This window comes from Lentinula edodes (genome assembly GCF_021015755.1).
Source record: "Lentinula edodes strain Le(Bin) 0899 ss11 chromosome Unknown C8R40scaffold_18, whole genome shotgun sequence".
NCBI lineage: Eukaryota > Fungi > Basidiomycota > Agaricomycetes > Agaricales > Omphalotaceae > Lentinula > Lentinula edodes.
The window spans coordinates 384198-402815 of NW_025764324.1; the positions used below are offsets into that span (position 1 = coordinate 384198).

Genomic DNA, 18618 nt, shown 5'->3' on the forward strand with positions numbered 1-18618 from the left:
AGATTGAATTCGTAAAAAATCAATGGTTGCATGTGACGAACAGTGCACACGGATAGATACACGGGCGCCTAAAAATTCAAGGGACACGTTAACACTGAACATACACCTGGATGGAATCGCTCATCCGTCGAACTTCGCAGGCATTTCTGTCATCTGTTACCTCTCACAGAATCTTAGTATATGGCCTTCTTTCCTCCTTCGCAGTCCTTGCTACGATTGGAAATGCACTCAAAAGCCACAGCAACTTCTATTCCGTCACTATCTACCTTTCCAAAAGCAGTCGGAGCATCCTAGTTAGAGATCTTCTCAATACTTCCAACACTCCTCTAACGATACTCCTATAGATTTTGGCCAATTTCTCCTTTCTACTGGCGTTGGTTGGAGGTCATGTTGTTCAAAGAATATTCTTTGGCTCCCTCCGGCCGAACGAAGTTGAGGTGAGAAAGGTGTCTTTCCCTACCGAATCCGGGCTTACTTCAAGGGGTAGAGACTTTACGAGCGCTTATGGTTCTTCATCACAGAGTCCCTGCTTGCGTTTACGATTTTCCGGGATGAATTTGATATACCTTTTGCTATCATGTTCGGCTTTCTGCTCTTCGTCAAGTCCTTTCATTGGCTTGCCAATGATCGGGTTGAGTGGGTATGGATGGAATTCAATGCCCTTTTTAGTCTGCTCATGACTTGTGCTCTTTCAGATGGATCAAAGGCCTTACCCTGGACCCCCTCTGCTATTCCACGTCCGGATGTCCGTTTTGTTCGCTATCCTTTGGTCGACTGACCTCCTAATGTTCTTGATCGCGGTGGAAAACACGCTTGCTCATGGGGTTGGCGGGATGGTCCTTTTCGCAAGCGAGGTAATATTCTTCATATATCTACGCGCTAAACTTTTCAATACTCTTTGCAGTATGGTATCTTGATGGCCACCGTGACGAATACCATATCAAAATATCTCCTATCAGCGTATGATTTCCGCCGAGCAGGTCAAAGAGGAGGGGAAGCCGCACCTCCATGGGAAAATAAGAGCATGTGGGTCTTTTACATCGAACTCGCCACCGGTGAGACCGTTCTTTACGGAAATGTGCGTTATTCAGACTAACTCTTCTGAATTAGATTTCCTCAAATTGACCATATATCTTGTATTCTTCACCATTATCATTACATTCTATGGGCTCCCTCTCAACATTGTCCGCGATGTTTACATTACTGCCCGGTCATTCATCACACGCCTCAGGGCCCTTCATAGGTATCAGACTGCAACACGGAACATGGATCAGAGGTATCCAAACGCTACCGAGGAAGAAATGGCCGCAATGTCTGATCGCACCTGTATTATTTGCCGGGAGGAAATGTTGATCCAAAGACCGGGTGCACCTGCTACTGAAGGTCCAAATATGACGCCAAAGAAACTGCCCTGTGGACACGTCTTCCATTTCTACTGTCTGCGCTCATGGTTGGAACGGCAGCAAAGTTGTCCCACATGGTAATAATTTGCACTCACACTATATGAGATTTTCTATGTCTGATTTTCTCTCTTCTCACAGCCGTCGAACGGTTCTCGATAATGATCCCCAACAGGGAGTTGGCCGTAATGATCCCGTCCCTCCTGCACCCCAGCAACCTGCTCCTGGGCAGCTTGCTGGCGGAATAGGTGCTCAAGGTTTAAATGGTCCTGCCGTTGCTGTGAACAACCCTCTAGGCCTCATGGGTAGACTTTTCGGAGTTCAAGCGCAAGCGCGTAGGGCTCTAGATGGAGCCCAGCTTCCAAATGATACCAACGCCACGGGGCAATCGGGGGGAATAGTTATTCAATACAACATTCACTACCAGCCTGGACAACAACACTTTAATCCTCAAACGCAGGCTGAGCCTCTCCAACCTGTTCCTCAACTGCAAGGTTTCCGAGGCCCAAGGGACATTTGGCACGCATGGCCTCAACCTGGTATCGGTGAAGCCGGTCGAGATAATGCTCCCGTCGAAGATCCAGTGGCTTCTCAATCTGTTGAATCGGGCGTTAGTCCTAGAGAGGCAGCTGCTCTTGCTGCTTCTCGGCGTATGACTGAAAAAACTGGCTCCGATTTCTATAGGGATGCTTCCGTGAACCATAGTTCAAATATTGGACGGGCCTCACATCCGACTGCTCCAGCTCTTATTCCGTTATTTGACTTCGATTCACAGAGCCTGGAGCTCAATTCCACCTTGTCCCGCACTGAGCGTTCAACACCTGATGATGCTTTTCCCAGTGGCCCATCTTCTTTGGTGGCGTCCTTGAGTGATCAGCAGCTAGCGCTCATGGATCAAACTACTAGGGAGGCTATAGATGAGCGCCTGATAGTATTGGAAGGTGTATCTACTGCGGTATATCGCTGTATCGATGATCTCGTGAGGATGCGAAGCGCTTTACCTCCTCTTGGAGATATTAGTAGCGCCCAATTATCCCAGGCAGCGACCACCCTGGCCGAATCAGCAGAGGACACGGATACCCACTCAAGTTCCGGTTAATCCTGAGTTGGATGAATGAGCAAATGGGCTTTGGTTCAACCGTAGGAGATTGTATGGTATCGAAGTGTTAACTTATGCAAAGCAATAGAACACATGGAACATTGGTGAAAACCTATTTACATTTTCTCTATGAGTGCTAGATTTACCCGAGTTTTGACGAGTTCTGCGTCCACAAGAGAGCGATCCACTCTGTTGTAAAATTCCTTGAAGATCTTTCCCATCGCTTTCCTGGGGTCGTCGCCGGAAGTATGTGACAATGAAATGAGAATGTCCTGGATGTTTTTATCAATTTCCACGCTGCTCAGTAATGGAGGGAGAAACTGCTCGAGAAGAGAGGCTTCCGCAAGCTCCTTCTCTGCGAGGTCAGGTCGGTCCGCTTGCGTATACTGTGTAGCCGCATCATGCTATTTGAACAAGTAAGATTCAGTTGCAATACGCACACATCATACACTTACCCTTTGTGCGGAGGCTTTCCGGAGAATGGACATGATGTTCGAGGATGGCACTGGCTTGTTTGCAGCCTTGTCGGCCGCGTTTATCTCTGCAAGTATAGACTGAGGAGTATTAGTACGGCGATAACGAGACAGGCAGGAAGGAACTGACACGAAGTGTCGTTGAAGCAGATACATTTTTGGTCTATGTGAATTTAGTGTGAAGCTTTGTTGAGTTATAATTCTGCGGAAACATACGCGCATTGCATCCTTGACGCGCGCTTGGAGAACATCACGTATTTTTTGTGAAGACTCCGGGTTTACAGTGCTATACACCCTCCGTGAAAAAGGGGACAAGAGACACCTGCTTCTGAGCGCCAACATGAGAAGCAGAGAAAAGAGAAATTGGCACGTGGTACCGTGCTGAAGCGCTGAAGCTTTAATGGCTCATCCTCTACCAGAACCAAGTACAATACTATCAGCTATCCGTTCTTCTTCTCGTGCTCTACGGGAAAGTGCCAACATAACAGTGAGTTTTGTTTCTGATTTTATCGTTGAATGTCTTCATCTTTGAATTAGATTTCTCAACCAGCAATCGAACGATTACTGAAATCTCCTGTTTTCCTTACTTCATTCCAACGAGTCTCGGCCCAACATGGTCTTGCTTTGCCTCTCAAATTCTCGTCTCCCCTTGATGAGCTGAATGTAATCTCCATACTTTCACTGCTCAATTTCGGTTCGGGTTACCGAATTCCTTTGCACACCGAAACTGGACGAGGAGCTTGGGACAATATCCGGCTCCTTGTCTTCTCCATCTTCATCGGAGGATCCGGAGAAGATTTGTTATCTGCGAAAGGAATGCAACAGCTAAATGAAGCCAAAGTTGCAGAGTTGATGAGGATCAATGTTTATATCGAAAAACCCCACACAGAGATCCCTGGCGTGACTGTTGGAGAGCTCGGGGGTCCATTGTATGAGCTTGTCATGCTCATCTCTCATGTCCTTGTCGAGACTGGACAACTTCTCGAAGAAGCTGGCTATCCCAGCCTTGGTGCCTTTGTCGTTGAAGCGCTGAAAGAAGGGGCACGAGTTACCAAGCAGACAAGTGATGTGCAAGTTGTCCTCGATCGGGTTAGTTTCATCCGATATTCGTGCTTCAATAAATCTGCACAAGTTATTGATCACTACTACGTAGCTCATACGTTTCATCCCAGCCTTTCAAGATTGCCACATAGTAAATGGACATTGTGAATTAATTCCTTGATGTGCCTTTCGCTTTTGAAACTGACCACCTTTGATTTCATCATACAGCTGTCTACCTATTCAAAAAAGCTTTGTTTCTTGTCCATGCCATCACAATCAGATTTGGATCCTTGTCTCCACCACCATTTCCGGTCCCTAACACCTCTCAGGTCCCTGTTTTTGCCGACAACGTTCTTCCGTCGTTGCTCATACATCTGGGAGTCATTGAACTGTCACCATCGTTTCAGTCAATCTTTCTAGATGACAAGTCTTCAGAAACGTTAATTTCACTGTTGGCAGAGACTGTTTCAGAGCCAAACTTATCTGGATCGCCACCGAATGAAGGACCAGTTCTCACAACGGATCAGGCATGTATCTTACGTGCGGCGGCTGTGGATGCCTGTGAAATGATCGTTGAGAAGGCTCGCGAATTGAATGAACCCAGCTGGAGAAAGAATATTCAACTTACCGAATTAGATATGTGGTTATGGTCTATTGCAAAGGACAGAGCAGATTATCGGAGACTGGAGAGGTTCGTGTTGAGGGACACCATATTCTTCTGACGGAACGGAATCGGAATTATTCACGCGCACTTACTACTATTAGTATTACGACCCTGCCGAAGATACGAGTCGTTGCAGGCCGTTGCTTCGTCCTGTATGATATTGATTGAACTGACTGTACAGTACATATCATGTCAGTATAAATAAATGCTGGTATCCACAACAACTGCGGTTGTGATAAAAAGTACTTACCTTGTTCATCACCGGTACCATACTTCTTTCCACAAATCTCACCTCACATTGATCTGATCTAGACCGAATAACTATCGTTCTAGTCCTCTATGTCGCTTTCTCCTGAAATCGAGACCTTCTCGACTCCTCCTACTACACCAGGGTTCGCTTTTCAGGACGCCTCCATTCGTCCATCGCTTTCCAGAAAAGGCAGTCGTCCGTCGTCACTCCAACTTGCTCACCAAGGCTGGAATCCAGATATTGTCGTTGAAGAATCCTCCCCGGTACTTACCAGAAAGCCTGAAAACGGCCAATCAATTACGTCCTCGATGTCGAGAGACCAGACTGCTACTCCAACATCGACCACGTCAACTAGAGCATCTTCCACGTTGCCCTCTATTCCTTCATCTTCTTCCTCTACAACGCATTTGGCCAACGGCCATACTCACCGTCCCCTTGATTCACCCTGCTTCGTGCACTCTCAGCTCGATAAGGGGGCTTCTCTTAGCGACTGGCTTCGCAACAAGCAAAATGGCATTTTGAACAATGGATCTAGTGATGTTGGAGTATCAAAGTCATTACAAGATTCTTCTCCAACATCTACTTCCGGAATGTCTTCAGCAAGCTCGCTCATGTCCAGCATAGACGACGAGGATGAGTTTGGCGGTAATCTTACCAAGCAGCTTGCTGAGACTGCTGTCGGTGTTAGGGAGATGAGTAAACAGCTCGGTACGTCACATTCCTGATTCTCCCCATAAATTGCAGAGTTTATCGTTTCTATAGGACGAGCTCGCATACGGTCCAACATACAGAACATCTTGATAATCACGAAAGCCCGAGATAATAGGCTGATAAAGCTTACTCGACAGCTTGCATTATATCTAATGCTTAAGCCCCGCCCGGCACAAAAGCGTGGCCTTGTTGTGTACGTCTTCATTTGTTGATATGGTCAGAGTATCGCTTGACTTGTCAGATCGCAGTTATGTAGACAATCAACTTAGACACTCTCGTCGGTTCGATGCAGCTGGTATCGAACGCGATCATCCCGAACTATTCATACCGTTTCCCCATCGTCGTACGTCCAGCAGTGCATCATTGGCTTCTATGTCATCTGCTTCCTTATCAAGAGAAGATTTCACTATCAAGGACGAAGGACAGCTTAGATATTGGACCAGTGCAATGTGCAACCAAAGCCCGCATCTATTTGACTTTGTGATAACCGTTCGTGTCATGCTTTGATCTACGCTGCAATTTTTTACCCTACATTGTCATATAGCTTGGAGGTGACGGGACTGTCTTGTTCACATCATGGCTTTTCCAACGAATCGTCCCCCCAGTCCTTCCTTTCGCGCTTGGCTCATTGGGTTTCCTCACCAATTTTGATTTTGCAGACCATCAGGCTGTCATGGATTCCGCTATAGATTCTGGCATCCGAGTCAACTTGCGAATGCGATTCACATGTACTGTCTATCGTGCAGTAACAAATGAATTCAAAGGACGGAAGGCCGTCAAAAAAGGCGAGACGGGAGAGATTCTAATGCGCAATATAGAACAAGACGGCTGGGAAGCCTTGGAGGGGGGCTGGTCCGGAAGCTTCACTGCACCAGAAAACGGCAAAGTTGGAAGGGATAAAGAGATTATGTGTTTTACCACTAGACCTGTTGAAACTTTCGAGGTATTAAATGACCTCGTTGTCGATAGAGGCCCTTCTCCCTACGTGAGCCTGCTGGAGCTCTTTGGTACGTGTTTTTCGGGAACTGTTTCCAGAGGCAGTAACTGACAGTTTCTTAGGTGATGAACACCATATGACCACTGTTCAAGCTGATGGTTTAACAGTATCGACACCCACAGGGTCCACGGCATATTCAGTGAGTCAAATCGCATTAATTGTGTATCCGCCATATAATTGCCCTCAAAAGCTTTCTGCGGGAGGTTCTCTCGTTCACCCGGAAATACCAGCCCTTTTGATTACTCCAATTTGTCCCCATACCCTTTCTTTCCGTCCAATGCTTCTGCCCGATAGTATGGAACTCCGCATATGTGTTCCCTACAATTCAAGAAGCACTGCTTGGGCTTCCTTTGATGGTCGTGGTCGAGTTGAATTGAAACGTTCGTCTTTCACCGTAACATAATTGGGTTATGATTGGTGTTAACATTCTTGTACAGAGGGCGATCACATCAAGGTTACTGCTTCCAAGTATCCATTCCCGACCGTCTGTGCCGATAAACAGTCGACGGATTGGTTCCACGCCATCTCACGTACCTTGAAATGGAATGAACGCGAGAGACAAAAATCGTTCGTGGTGGTGGAAGAGGGCCCGGAAAAAGTTAAGAAACAAAAGAAAGTTGAAAAGACGGGGCGTGATGGGACGCCCAAACCCACACAAGTGGAGGAGGCAGAATCCCTGGATGACGAAGAAGAGGACGAGGTCTCTGACGAGGAGGAAGAAGACAAATTTGACATTGATGACTCGTCGCCAGAAGCTGCTGCTGCTGCATCAGTGATTTCAGGACAAGTAACCAATGTATTATCAAAGCGGGACCAAGCCGTTGGACACGAAAAGGCGAATGAACTTGTTGCTGAAGAACAATTGCATAAAGCTTTATCTCTTTCTGGCTTGAAACCACGACGACATACCCCTAGATCACGTTCCGCCTCCCCATCGGGTCTGCGGTCAGGAATCGACTCCCCAAGTCGCTACGCTGGACTGCCTCCACACCCTCCTGTTAGTGTCCCTCGCCACGTTGAATTTGCGCCTGAATCGTCAGATGAATCCTACGGGCGAAACGGTGCACGGGACGAACTCTTTGCACACCGCAAAGCGAGTGCCAAGAGTCGGATCCCGAAGGAGAGAGAAGATGTGAAAACACCTACAGCCTCAAACTCAGTGTATCCTCGTAATCGGAGTCGCGGGCGAGCGCATTCTCGCACTAGATCTGGCGAATATGTCGGGCATCGCGCATTTGCTGTTTGGGGGCAAGATGAGAGCGATAGCAATGCTAGCGATAGCGATGCTAACTGAAAAGGAATAACCAAGAGCACATCATGTACAAGTAGAATTTCTGGGATGTAAAAACAGTTTGGATAATAATTTAGACATGCGTTGAGCCCCTCAGCTGAGACAAGCCAATCATTTTAAGCGTCGTTTGTTAGATTCATCCGGGGACATGGCATAAGCATTCCATAAAACGAGATTGTCATAGGGGAAGAATACATAGTGATATACACATTTAACCACGCTTCTTCGACACACCAACAGTCTTTCCACGACGACCTGGAAAAGGTTGATATTATTTGAAAGGCAACATGATTCAAGAAACGTACCAGTCGTCTTGGTGTGCTGACCCCTCACACGAAGACCCCAGTAGTGTCGAAGACCACGGTGTGCCCTGATTTTCTTTAATCGCTCGAGGTCATCACGAAGTTTGGAGTCAACATTGTTGGAGAGGATCTGGTAGTCCTTGCCGTCAACAATATCCTTTTGTCTACTCAAGAACCATGTAGGAATCTTGAACTGGGTGGGGTTTTGCATGATCGTGACAATTCGCTCGAGCTCATCAGAGTTGAGTTCACCGGCACTTTTAGAGAAACCATTGTCAAATGGATATCGAGCTATCAGGTAAAAGGGTAGCGCACCGCTTGTTGAGGTCAACATCGGCCTTTTTGCACACAATGTTAGAGTAACGACGACCGACACCCTTGATCTCAGTCAAGGCGTACATGATTTTGCGCTTTCCATCCACATTAGTGTTGAGCAGACGCAAGATGTGCTGCGTAATATGAGCATAAATGTTAGGATTATTAGAGCCAGTCACTTGCCTGGAATTGTTGGTGGGCTTCCGGTACAACGAGAGACATGGCTGGATGAAAGAAAGCAAGTCAGTTCACTGCCCAAAGTTCATCCACCGCGCTTGAAACCAATCCAGCCTCTTCTACATGGATTTTCCAGCCACTTCCACTTGTTCCATCCATAATGTGGCCTTCTCGTCTCAACGATCTTTCTACTGGTAAAATTAAGGCTTACTTGTCGGTTGGGGGAGTTTTGTTGGGCAGTAGGCTCGGCGAACGAAATCGGTGTCCCTTCGATATCTTTGCTTACGTAGTGAGGGCGCTTATACAACTACGTCTATTTTCTTCTAGTACGTACTGAGTATCAGATATGTTATACTGGTAACTGGTCAAAATCATTTCCTACACGGACTAGCCTGCTCTTCAGTGCCGCCTCGGGCGATGTTCCCAATGACCCCAATTATCTCACAATTTAGCGTCGTTTCGACATATTTTCAAAGGGACCCGTTCGGGACTGACTCTGCGATGGCGGGTACAATCTCGTGAGCTAGCTGTGAGGGCGTACCAGCCACAACAGCATCTGATGCAGGGCGAAGGAGTTCTTCCAGCTCAGGAAAATTCTGACACAGAGCTTCGTTCAGGTAATCACGATACGACTAAGTGGAATGAGTGTTGTCAAAAGTGAGATCTTACGGAAGAACTTACAGCAATAGCAGCAATTTTACCATTCATAAATTGATTCTCAGTCGCAGTGCGTTCCAGTCTTTCCCTAGTAAGCTGCATTGGATTTCGAGCATTGTCGATATCGGTCAAGATTTGCATGGGTATCATTGTCCGTGTATCGAGGGCCATATTGTCGACAGTACTGAGGTGTTGGACCACCTGGTTACTGAGACAAAGCACTTATGAAGGCTGGATAAGGAGATATCAATATACATACACACGTAGACCGACCTGCTTGCCGCCGCCAGGTTTGTCTCGCTCCTTTGTAGAGTCATTGATAACAGTTGTCCCAAGATTATACAGGGCGTTTGCTAGTCCCAGCAGTTCAAGCTCAAGGTTCCCTTGATGACCCTCTGGCACTGGTGATTGAGAAGAGCGAGGAGAGTCTGGTGCTGGGCCAGGGGTTTGCGGGGACACCATGGTAGAAAACAAGGAAACTGATTGCACCGGGCGTCTGTTTGCTTCTTATTCCACCACCACCATCATTTCCTCTCATGGTTGCCTCTCTTAATCTAGAATCTGTCTTTTCCTCTTCTTTACAAAAACAGTTTATCCCCGTTCTTGCTTCAACGAACAACCATCCAGAGGATATGGCTTCATTTTCGCTTGTTGATATTCAAGATCATTCAACACCGCATATGAAAACTCGAGTTGCCGTCCGCGATAGGACTCCTCATCGCTTTCAAGTAATTCCGCTCAAGGATGCAAAGCAAACCCATTCTATGCTGCAACTATCCAACAAAACAACGCCCGTGTCAAATTCCACTGTGAGGAAAGGCTTGAAAGATGTCACCAATTTCCAGGAGACGACTCCTCGTGGTGCTTTGGCGGTTTCTGATGGTGGAAAACTCACTCCTTGTCCGGAGCTCCAAAACGAGCTCAAGCTTTTTGCGCCGGGGCTTGTCAAAGATGCGCGGTCGCCTTCGTTCATATCCAGGGTAAGGTTGTAGCATAAATGAAATTTGCTCTTGTTCACATCGCCACGCAGACCCTTCAACATCGAACTTCCCTCAAACCAGAAACTCCATCCGCCACTCCTATACCGCCGCACAAGATTTCTCAGATCGGTAGCAAGTGCACATCCATCACAGCTGCTATACAATATCTTTCCGTCAAACCCCTGAACATCGTGAAGCGTGGCGATGTATCCGGACCACCTCTCACTGGAATCCGGCCTCCAACAGTCCGTCCGGCGGTAATACGGGATGTGTCTAAACCTCCTACAGCCACCAGTGCGGCACCTCTACGCACTGATTCAGCTACGGTTGCTGTTTCCGCATTTCCTGCATTCGGTTTCCTCAATAGTCCCGCAGAGTCTACGTCTACTATATCTAAACATCGTCGACGGTCGCGTTCAAGCAATGCCCTATTTACATCTCAACTCCCAACTGCTCGTACGCGAATGAATTCTGAACACTTCAAAGTTAGCGAACTTTCTGAGCCTGGCCACGACCCGAAAGTTCCTACGACTGTTTCCAACCCCGCTACCCCTACAATTTGTCAACACCATAACAAATCTCCTACCCCCAATACTACCGTCACAACCCTAGGTACTCCCAATTTCGCTAGCAAAGACGTAGTACGGGCACCGTCAGCCACTCCAACTTTGAGGAAGCGTGTTTCTGGAGACATTCAAAGGACTACTGAATCTGTTAACCGGCGTTGTACTTCCAAATATTTTAAATCATCCTCGACCGCCACCGCTTCTCGTGAAAACCTTTCCGAGTCTCGTATCCCTTCTTCAAAGTTGAAGCTTGCATTCCATCCTCACACCCTCGATCCTGTCTTGCTCAAACCTAAACACGGAATCACTCATTCGGTGGATATTGTCAACCTCAATCCCCGTCTTTTACAAACACCTCGAATACGCCAATACCAAGACGTGCGAAATGACTTCCCTCGATGTGTTGAACCGCCCACAGCCGTTGAAAAATCCCAGAGTATTGAATCGGTCACGGTTACTCCTTCCCCACCCTTAGGACGTCGCTCCGTTCTCAAATCCGAACTTCCTTCTAAGAGACATGCCATATACACTCGGAGTCTTTATGTCGGAAAGGCGGAGAAGAATTCCAGCAATTATCTTCGAGCTCTTGAAGGGATGATAACCTCACATTCTTCGTTACACTCACAAGTAACTGATCATGAAGAGGTATCTACCTCTAGTGACTCACTTGAATCGATTCTGCAAGTGTACCAAGATGCAGTCAATGATGAAGCTCATCCTCATTCTCGGTCCTTTTCGATGGGATTGCCTACCTCCCATTCCGAGCCCACACTCTACGACATCAATGTTACACCACTCGCCGTTGCCTGCACAGGTAACACACCGTCTGATGAGAACCAGTCTAAGTTCCCAGTAGCCTCAGTTTCGTTATCATCACTTGCCTCTGTGTATTCGCAAGATTCCTGGGCTTCTGGCGAAAGGCAGGTCATTCAACTTTCCATTGTTGCTGGCATTAATGCTATAAATTTCAGTGAACACAAACTAGAACGGAAGATAGGACATCACCCGATTGTATGGGAGTTACTAGAAAAGCTTGAATCTGCTCAACGCACTTGGCTGTGGGACACTGGCTCGGACAAATTCTAGGAAATGCAGTATTCTACATTGATATGGTTTTATCAAATACTTAGATTTGTATAGTTAGTCTACTCGTTCGACACTGGAACTGCTGGTACAGATTGATTAACTTGAATTTCGACCAAGTTCCCGATCCAATTTCTGACAAAATTTTCCCAGCAATCACCTATCTGCATATGTTCTCCTTCGCATGTATCGAAGATCACGCTGCCCTTTTCGTCCAAAGAGCGCAACCCAATCCAATCCTCTATATAAAGAGGCTGGAGGTGCATTGGGATGATAGAGCGGGAGGATACAGGCCGAAGAACCCGTTGAGACGAGGAAAAGCTGTCAACCACTTCACTTCCAAACCATGCACTCTCTTTTGGGACTACGGTTTTGTCCTGAGTGAACATGATAAGCACGAGTGCATTCAATGAAGCTAGGTTCTTGGAATAGGTTTGATTTCGATTCTGAGGATATTCATTGTTGATTGAAGGAAGGAAGGAACTGGCAGTAAGATAGGTTTCGAGGTTGGCTGGATCACGAAAATATTGTGCCTGTACCAGATTGGCTTGGGCCCACGGACTGTAAACGGCCTTTTTAGTGGCGCGTCGTGCGGCCTGGCATATAAAGTCGTAAGGACGGCATGTTGGTATATCTGAAATACCCATATGTTGGGATCCGAACGTTAAAAGGTTATGAACAGGTGGGGAGTTGTATCGTTCTACATATGCACGAAGAAACTGGCCACCTATCCAATGAGTTCAGCTCAAGAGAATCGTCGATAATGTCCACTACTCGCCTTGAGAGAAACCAATACCATCAAAGCCATCTTTGAGTTCCAAAATGTTGGCCAATTGATTTGCAACCAAGTCGAGCTGCGTGTTCACATTCCCGTACTGGATTTTGGATAATAAGCACCCAGACAGTTTGTTGATTGCACACGCACGAAACCAGCTTGTCTGTCCTTGTCGAGCTCTTCTTCAATGTATATAGAATGTATAAAGATGCCCGGATGTACGTTCTTGATCATGGACGCAAATTCAAGCATTCCGGGAGAAGCATAAGAGTCACCCAAGCCATGCCAGAGAACAAGCGGACGTGGAGATGCAGCAGCAGCGGTGAGACAGATAGGAACTAGAAGTGCAGATACCAGAAGAATTGCCAAAGTCTTGGCCATCAGAGTGAGAATTGGGATGCGTGACGTCCCTGACATGTGTCATTGCGGCCTCGAAACTCCCAATAAATAGTACTGCGCAAGCGCTCAAGCGCTCATGCACATGCTCTCAAGCTCACTGAGCCTGCCTACTGACTTGTGGTAGATAAAGGTTTTGAAAATGCCCGCCTTGTGTAGCTATACTACATACATAAAGGTGAAATCGTGAACACTCTCCTAGTGAGACTAAGTACAACTGAAAATTGTGTGAGGGCCTAATACCCAGCAACCGGAGTGATCCGCTTTGCAATGACAATGCCGGAGTCTACGACGCTGTTTGATCATGCTCTGTGGCGATAGGGTGGACCGTCACCTTGCTCCTTGTACAAGGTTGTAATGCACAAAATGTTACCTAGAACCCTCCTTCGACGTTCTGTGGCCAATAAGCTCAGAGGGCAGCCAATTTACAAGGGGACACATTCTCTCCACCCTGCACCTGCCTCTCCCCCTCCTCCTCCTCAGCTATCCTCAGGCAGGCCAAACATGTGGATTCTTCTTGCTACAAGCATGACGGGAGGCATAATTGGCAGCCTCGCTGTTTTCGGTGCAGGTAAGCCGAGTCAAGGATCGTGTCAACTCCATTTTTAAATTTGCATCAAATAATACCGATAGGATACACTTACTATCACTTTTCTGGCATCAAACGCGCTGTGGATGTTTCTAAACAATTCCGTGTGTACTTGGAGCAAACGAAACAGTCCATAGTCAACAAACATTCCAATGAAATTGGGAGGCTGGGAGCGAAGGCTAGCGGCCCTCTACTGCAACAAGTGATATCCAGGCTCCCGGATAAAGCCTATCTCGCGGAAAAGGCTGATCAGAGTGTGGGGCTGCTCAAAGGCTTTCTTGGGAAGGGGAAAGATTAATGGAAACTCCGAGTAAATAGTTCGTTTATTCACAAATTCTCACAGTCAATAGATTATAGTACATAAGTATGTATCTTTGAACTCTGGTGATGCACTTGTTATATTCACTGAGATCATGTATCAAGTAAGTACAGTGTTCAAATAAACCTGGATTATTAGCCTGAGCTTGTGTACATTGGGAGAAGGCCAGAGGCCTTTGGGTCCCAGCAAACAATGAGACTCTAAGAGTCAGTTTGATCACCTTGCTTGCTACACAGGGGACAAAGTTGATGAAAATTTGGATAGAATCAAGGAAATGTGTCTCACATCATACTTGCGGATAGATTCACTCAATAAAGGTTCACTTTTAAAATTGGGCAACCTGATTGGTTTTAGAATGAGGATAGAATGAGGATAGATAGATACCAAAATTGAGAATTTTTCTAGAATTGTCCCGGATTCGAACCCCGGTTCCATCCATTCAATTCTTTGGGGTTCTCCGAAATAAGCCGAGTGAAAATTATTGCAAAAAAAACATTCGACTTGAGTATGCTATTACATACAGTGTACTCTAACCTGTAAACAACCTTGTTGCATGACCCATCAAGCCTAAGTGTATATCTATTACTCCACCCAACCACTACAGTCCAGACTCAAGGAAATCGAAATAAAATAGGCAGTGCGAAAAAATCTCAGGCATAGCAGTGTCGGCCTTCTAGGAATTGCAGTCTTGCACATCCATCTCCTTGACATACTTGAATTCATTGCAGCCTTGAAGTAGAATCTTGCAATTTTGTACAACGTTGAGTATTGTTTAGAGTTGAGGTTGATGTTAAGCCAAAAGTGGGTTCATTGAAGGAGGAAGAGGAGAATAACAAAACGAAACAAAATATCCTGAAGTCCGACCTGCCCTGCAATACATCAGCCAATTAGGAGCAAACAAGATGTCATGTGTAATATTTTTAAACCAAAGAATGGATAAATTCATACCAAATGGAGAGAAGGTAGATGGAGGATGCATTTGAGGTTTGTAATTATGGAGTCTCGACAAAAAGATGGAATAAAACTATCACAGGTTCCAAAATTATAACATAACCTTTGATTATGATCAGATATTGGATCGAGGCTATCCGGCAACCAAGTCCTGAAGGATAAATTTAATGGTAAAAACCAGGTTTGGATATACTCTAATCTTCAGCTGCGCCTGTGTAGGTCCTTCGCCACCCTGTCTTTACTAGCGCTCGTGCATTTTTTTCCCACGTCAAGCGCTCACTTTGTTTTCGCTGTGTACCTGTGTAGGTAACTCCGCCACATCCTCACTATGTAAATGTTCTTCATTCTATTGACATAGAGTATCAGCCTGTACCCCACTTTTTCATAAGTCCCCTATGTGTGGCAACACCTCCATCCATAAACCTCGCTTATGCCTCCATCTCCGGTTGTCTACTCCGATCACCTCCAGTTCTGGGCACAACGCCTTCATTCTTCTGAAGTGCTTGATGGCTGTTTCGAACGGGTCATCACCGGTTACATATCAGTTTCGCAGTGGTGGATTGAAATCCAACATGTCTGCTACACTATCTAACAACACTTCCTATTCTATGTCAGCTTATATTAACGCATTTGTTGGTGCTAATATGCTTACAGGCTCGTTTACATCGTCGCTGAAGTTTATCTCCAAATTGCGCAGTTCCTTCGTTACCGATAACAACCTGCACATTGTGTGCTTATCACCCCCAAAAACGTTCACCTTTAAATTAGTGACCTCTTCCATCTCAATTGTTAGTTCATTCACTTCGCTTGTGAACAAACCGATGTTAGTCAATGTTACCGATTTCAGCTTCGGGAGTCGTCGATGTACATTCAGAAAATGGATCGGCCCTACGTACTTCTCCACCGATTGTGAGAAAGGTCGAATCAGTGTATCGCCTTTTGTGAACGCTAATAGTGACCCCTCCAGATGTAAGTCCGTCATGCCTTCCAACTTCGCCAAAAGAGCTAACAGCGTCTGCCGTTCGTACTTGCTCACCAACGTTTTTGGTTTGCAAACTACTGTCGCCTGCCAGCACGAAGCATTTGTCCATGACTCCCAACCGACGCCTTCTTCTTCCCCCTCATCATGCCATGTTATGCATAGCGTATGGAGGGCGTGGCATGCTCGTATCATCGTTCCCACCTTTGGTGGGCCATCCCAAGTGGTATCGAGTAAGCGCAGATGTTGGATACCGTTGCTTTCGAAAACGATCTCTTTCACTGTGTTCACGATTAATACCCGTTCCACAGATAGTGTTCGCAGTTTCGCCATGTTCGCGATCGCCGTTAAAAGGTCACCATGGATCGCTGTGTCAATGATGGATACCTCTTTTACATTGGACATCCATTCGACATAGTGTGTTAAATGATGTGTGGAACTTGTGAAATTCACCGGTTTTCCTTGGCTAGTCGGTCGTACAACACCCAGTTGTAGTGTTTTGATTAGAGGGTAAACTCGGCCCCCTACCTCAGTCCATGCTTGGCCAGCATCCTGCAATGATTCCACCGTTTCGAACACTACTGATTCAAAGAGGCATTCGTACGCTGAACTGTTCTTCCCATTCGTTTATCGCTCTATAACTGCTAACGCTTTCGATACGCTCACGAACGTCGATTCACTCACTTCGTCCCTTTGTGACGATCTCCTGGCTTCTTATGTCAGACAAATAACATTAGAACCAGATAATTCATGCCTGGATGCTGTGGCGTTACAGGCCGGAATGTCATTCATCGACTGATATATTCGTTGCCCAAACCCACGATTACTCTCCCTACGTTCTTCAAATTTCAGTATCAGTGACACGTTTAAATCTTCTCCAGGACGTTTGTGTCCGCAAGATTTAACGCTGGTCGGTCCATTCATTGGCATACACGACAGAAAATCACTATCCATTATTGTATGTTGCTTTCGCCTCTGTATTCATCAACAGTTAATGAAACATTACAGCATGCACTGGTCTCTACCAATTTACATTCGCTCACACTACATTTCCCCGCTTTTAATTATCAACGTATGTAGTCCCCACTGGTTTCTGTTGATGTCTAATGAAGTTCCGTAGCGAGCAAATACACAATCACTAAGATGCTTCGCCAGATAATGCCGAGTCTCTCCAACCTCCGGGTTTTCAAGTTATCACTTAACACACCCCATAACCATACCAAGCTGTGGCGGGCAGATGGTACACCTCGCGCAAACACGCTCGCGTACATGTTCTACGATGACCTCTTCACGCTGCCATTGCTACGGATTTTTTCCTTTGAAGAGCTGATGTATCACATACATGTGGATCGTTTCTTGCTACGCCATCCACAACTCCATTCCCTACATCTGCAGTGCTCAGTGTTTGATTTGAATCCAATTCCTGACATAGCTATGGGGGGTTCACTACGTCTGCTTACGCATTTCAGGGGTACGCTCGCAAATGTTAACGCTATCATCGCACGGTGGGATCACAACCTCGTTTCCATTTCAGTGGTTGGTGGTCCAAGCAGTGGCGACTCCGTTCAATGTTTTCGTAACAACATTGAGCGATCATTGAACTTACAGAGTTTGGATCTACAAGAAGAAGGCGGTTACATAGGTGACATGCTCTTTGGAATCCTTGCAAGTTGCAATACTGTCGAAGCATTATCGATAGACTTCAGATGCTCAATAACACTTCAGGTATGTGGCGTATGCATTGTTCTGCTTTGTCGTTAAATTCGCCAACAGGAACTCTGGACTGAACATGTTCTGCGCTGCATGGTTTTACCCAATCTTCGCGTACTGGTTATACGAATAGCAAGGGCGGATGAACAATTTGAAAAACACGTTTTCGAACATGCAATGCGCTCCTTAATGGAATCTGGGTTGGTGCCAAACACGGTGGTAAATCTGGATTTATCGATTGTGACCTACATAGCGAAGGATATCATATGTACTGCTTATATTCCGTAAAATAGGTTATAATATTGTAAAATGACAATTGCAACCGGCACATCAGAGGCAAGCAAGGTGCATTGAGCCCCGCAGGGGTTCGCTAGTGTCTACATAGAGTTGCCCTGACTTTACTAGTGTCAGATTCCTATACACAGTAATTGATCACTTACGAAAATGTGAGGTAATTGTGACAAGATGTGACAGACTGCTTGCTATGATGATGGTTCATTCCCATCACTGATCCCCCAGTCCATCATCACCTTACCAGCTTGCTCAGAGGTGTTCAGTAGTGCTCAGTTCCTTTGTGTTGACAATGTTCAGTTTTCATTATGGTGTATTTAGATAGATGGTACAGTACTAAAAATAAAATGTGTTAAAATGACAGATTTTCAGTATGCACATTGTGCACTGCATGGAGCGGGATGAGAGCAGGATGGGAGCGGGATAGGGCGGGATGTTGGGACACAATTTGAAGAAGGGCCAAATGGGCACTACGGGGCGCTTCGATATCTTGCCGAATAGCCACTGACATCCATTGTCACGCAAGAGATCAATTACTGTATATAGAAATCTGACACGAGAGGTTTTCGAGAAGTCGGTATTTTCCCAGTTTGTCCAACTTA

The 18618-nt window shown here is 46.1% G+C and overlaps 10 protein-coding genes across 10 annotated transcripts; 5 read left to right on the plus strand and 5 right to left on the minus strand.

Annotated features, from left to right (window-relative positions):
- The first annotated feature begins 86 nt into the window (after window positions 1-86).
- Window positions 87-2609, plus strand: C8R40DRAFT_1105108 (uncharacterized protein). Its single transcript, XM_046228094.1, has 7 exons — window positions 87-293; window positions 345-437; window positions 488-640; window positions 696-854; window positions 905-1055; window positions 1111-1480; window positions 1542-2609. The coding sequence occupies exons 1-7, from the start codon at window positions 111-113 to the stop codon at window positions 2497-2499; spliced, it is 2067 nt and encodes a 688-aa protein (XP_046086236.1). The 5' UTR covers window positions 87-110; the 3' UTR covers window positions 2500-2609.
- On the minus strand, window positions 2610-3356 carry C8R40DRAFT_1147293 (GatB/YqeY domain-containing protein). The gene is made up of 4 exons (XM_046229519.1): window positions 3189-3356; window positions 3103-3135; window positions 2955-3053; window positions 2610-2903 (listed from the first exon to the last, which is right to left on the minus strand). Exons 1-4 carry the CDS (start codon window positions 3312-3314, stop codon window positions 2616-2618), a joined length of 546 nt encoding a protein of 181 aa, XP_046086237.1. The 5' UTR covers window positions 3315-3356; the 3' UTR covers window positions 2610-2615.
- Window positions 3357-4900, plus strand: C8R40DRAFT_1105112 (uncharacterized protein). The gene is made up of 4 exons (XM_046228095.1): window positions 3357-3459; window positions 3510-4061; window positions 4126-4177; window positions 4242-4900. Exons 1-4 carry the CDS (start codon window positions 3373-3375, stop codon window positions 4733-4735), a joined length of 1185 nt encoding a protein of 394 aa, XP_046086238.1. The 5' UTR covers window positions 3357-3372; the 3' UTR covers window positions 4736-4900.
- Window positions 4901-5016: 116 nt separating this feature from the next.
- Window positions 5017-7929, plus strand: C8R40DRAFT_1045752 (uncharacterized protein; the record flags this gene model as incomplete). The annotated part of the gene is made up of 7 exons (XM_046224333.1): window positions 5017-5635; window positions 5690-5831; window positions 5887-6127; window positions 6183-6645; window positions 6698-6774; window positions 6826-7015; window positions 7073-7929. The coding sequence occupies 7 exons, from the start codon at window positions 5017-5019 to the stop codon at window positions 7927-7929; spliced, it is 2589 nt and encodes an 862-aa protein (XP_046086239.1).
- A 208-nt stretch (window positions 7930-8137) lies between these two features.
- On the minus strand, window positions 8138-8765 carry C8R40DRAFT_1160812 (ribosomal protein S13; the record flags this gene model as incomplete). The annotated part of the gene is made up of 4 exons (XM_046230063.1): window positions 8138-8181; window positions 8232-8485; window positions 8544-8677; window positions 8727-8765. The coding sequence occupies 4 exons, from the start codon at window positions 8763-8765 to the stop codon at window positions 8138-8140; spliced, it is 471 nt and encodes a 156-aa protein (XP_046086240.1).
- A 246-nt stretch (window positions 8766-9011) lies between these two features.
- C8R40DRAFT_1105126 (transcription factor subunit Med10 of mediator complex-domain-containing protein) lies at window positions 9012-9861 on the minus strand. Its single transcript, XM_046228096.1, has 3 exons — window positions 9637-9861; window positions 9402-9585; window positions 9012-9352 (listed from the first exon to the last, which is right to left on the minus strand). The coding sequence occupies exons 1-3, from the start codon at window positions 9837-9839 to the stop codon at window positions 9191-9193; spliced, it is 549 nt and encodes a 182-aa protein (XP_046086241.1). The 5' UTR covers window positions 9840-9861; the 3' UTR covers window positions 9012-9190.
- A 2-nt stretch (window positions 9862-9863) lies between these two features.
- Window positions 9864-12009, plus strand: C8R40DRAFT_1237335 (uncharacterized protein; the record flags this gene model as incomplete). Its single annotated transcript, XM_046233431.1, has 2 exons — window positions 9864-10357; window positions 10408-12009. Exons 1-2 carry the CDS (start codon window positions 9914-9916, stop codon window positions 12007-12009), a joined length of 2046 nt encoding a protein of 681 aa, XP_046086242.1. The 5' UTR covers window positions 9864-9913.
- On the minus strand, window positions 11993-13264 carry C8R40DRAFT_1105130 (palmitoyl-protein thioesterase). Its single transcript, XM_046228097.1, has 3 exons — window positions 12932-13264; window positions 12785-12881; window positions 11993-12733 (listed from the first exon to the last, which is right to left on the minus strand). The coding sequence occupies exons 1-3, from the start codon at window positions 13196-13198 to the stop codon at window positions 12069-12071; spliced, it is 1029 nt and encodes a 342-aa protein (XP_046086243.1). The 5' UTR covers window positions 13199-13264; the 3' UTR covers window positions 11993-12068.
- A 2-nt stretch (window positions 13265-13266) lies between these two features.
- Window positions 13267-14238, plus strand: C8R40DRAFT_1105131 (uncharacterized protein). The gene is made up of 2 exons (XM_046228098.1): window positions 13267-13748; window positions 13811-14238. The coding sequence occupies exons 1-2, from the start codon at window positions 13535-13537 to the stop codon at window positions 14062-14064; spliced, it is 468 nt and encodes a 155-aa protein (XP_046086244.1). The 5' UTR covers window positions 13267-13534; the 3' UTR covers window positions 14065-14238.
- A 1180-nt stretch (window positions 14239-15418) lies between these two features.
- Window positions 15419-17705, minus strand: C8R40DRAFT_1069640 (uncharacterized protein; the record flags this gene model as incomplete). Its single annotated transcript, XM_046226134.1, has 8 exons — window positions 15419-15546; window positions 15689-15755; window positions 15794-16567; window positions 16700-16725; window positions 16837-16990; window positions 17285-17317; window positions 17358-17447; window positions 17622-17705. 8 exons carry the CDS (start codon window positions 17703-17705, stop codon window positions 15419-15421), a joined length of 1356 nt encoding a protein of 451 aa, XP_046086245.1.
- Window positions 17706-18618: the final 913 nt, after the last annotated feature.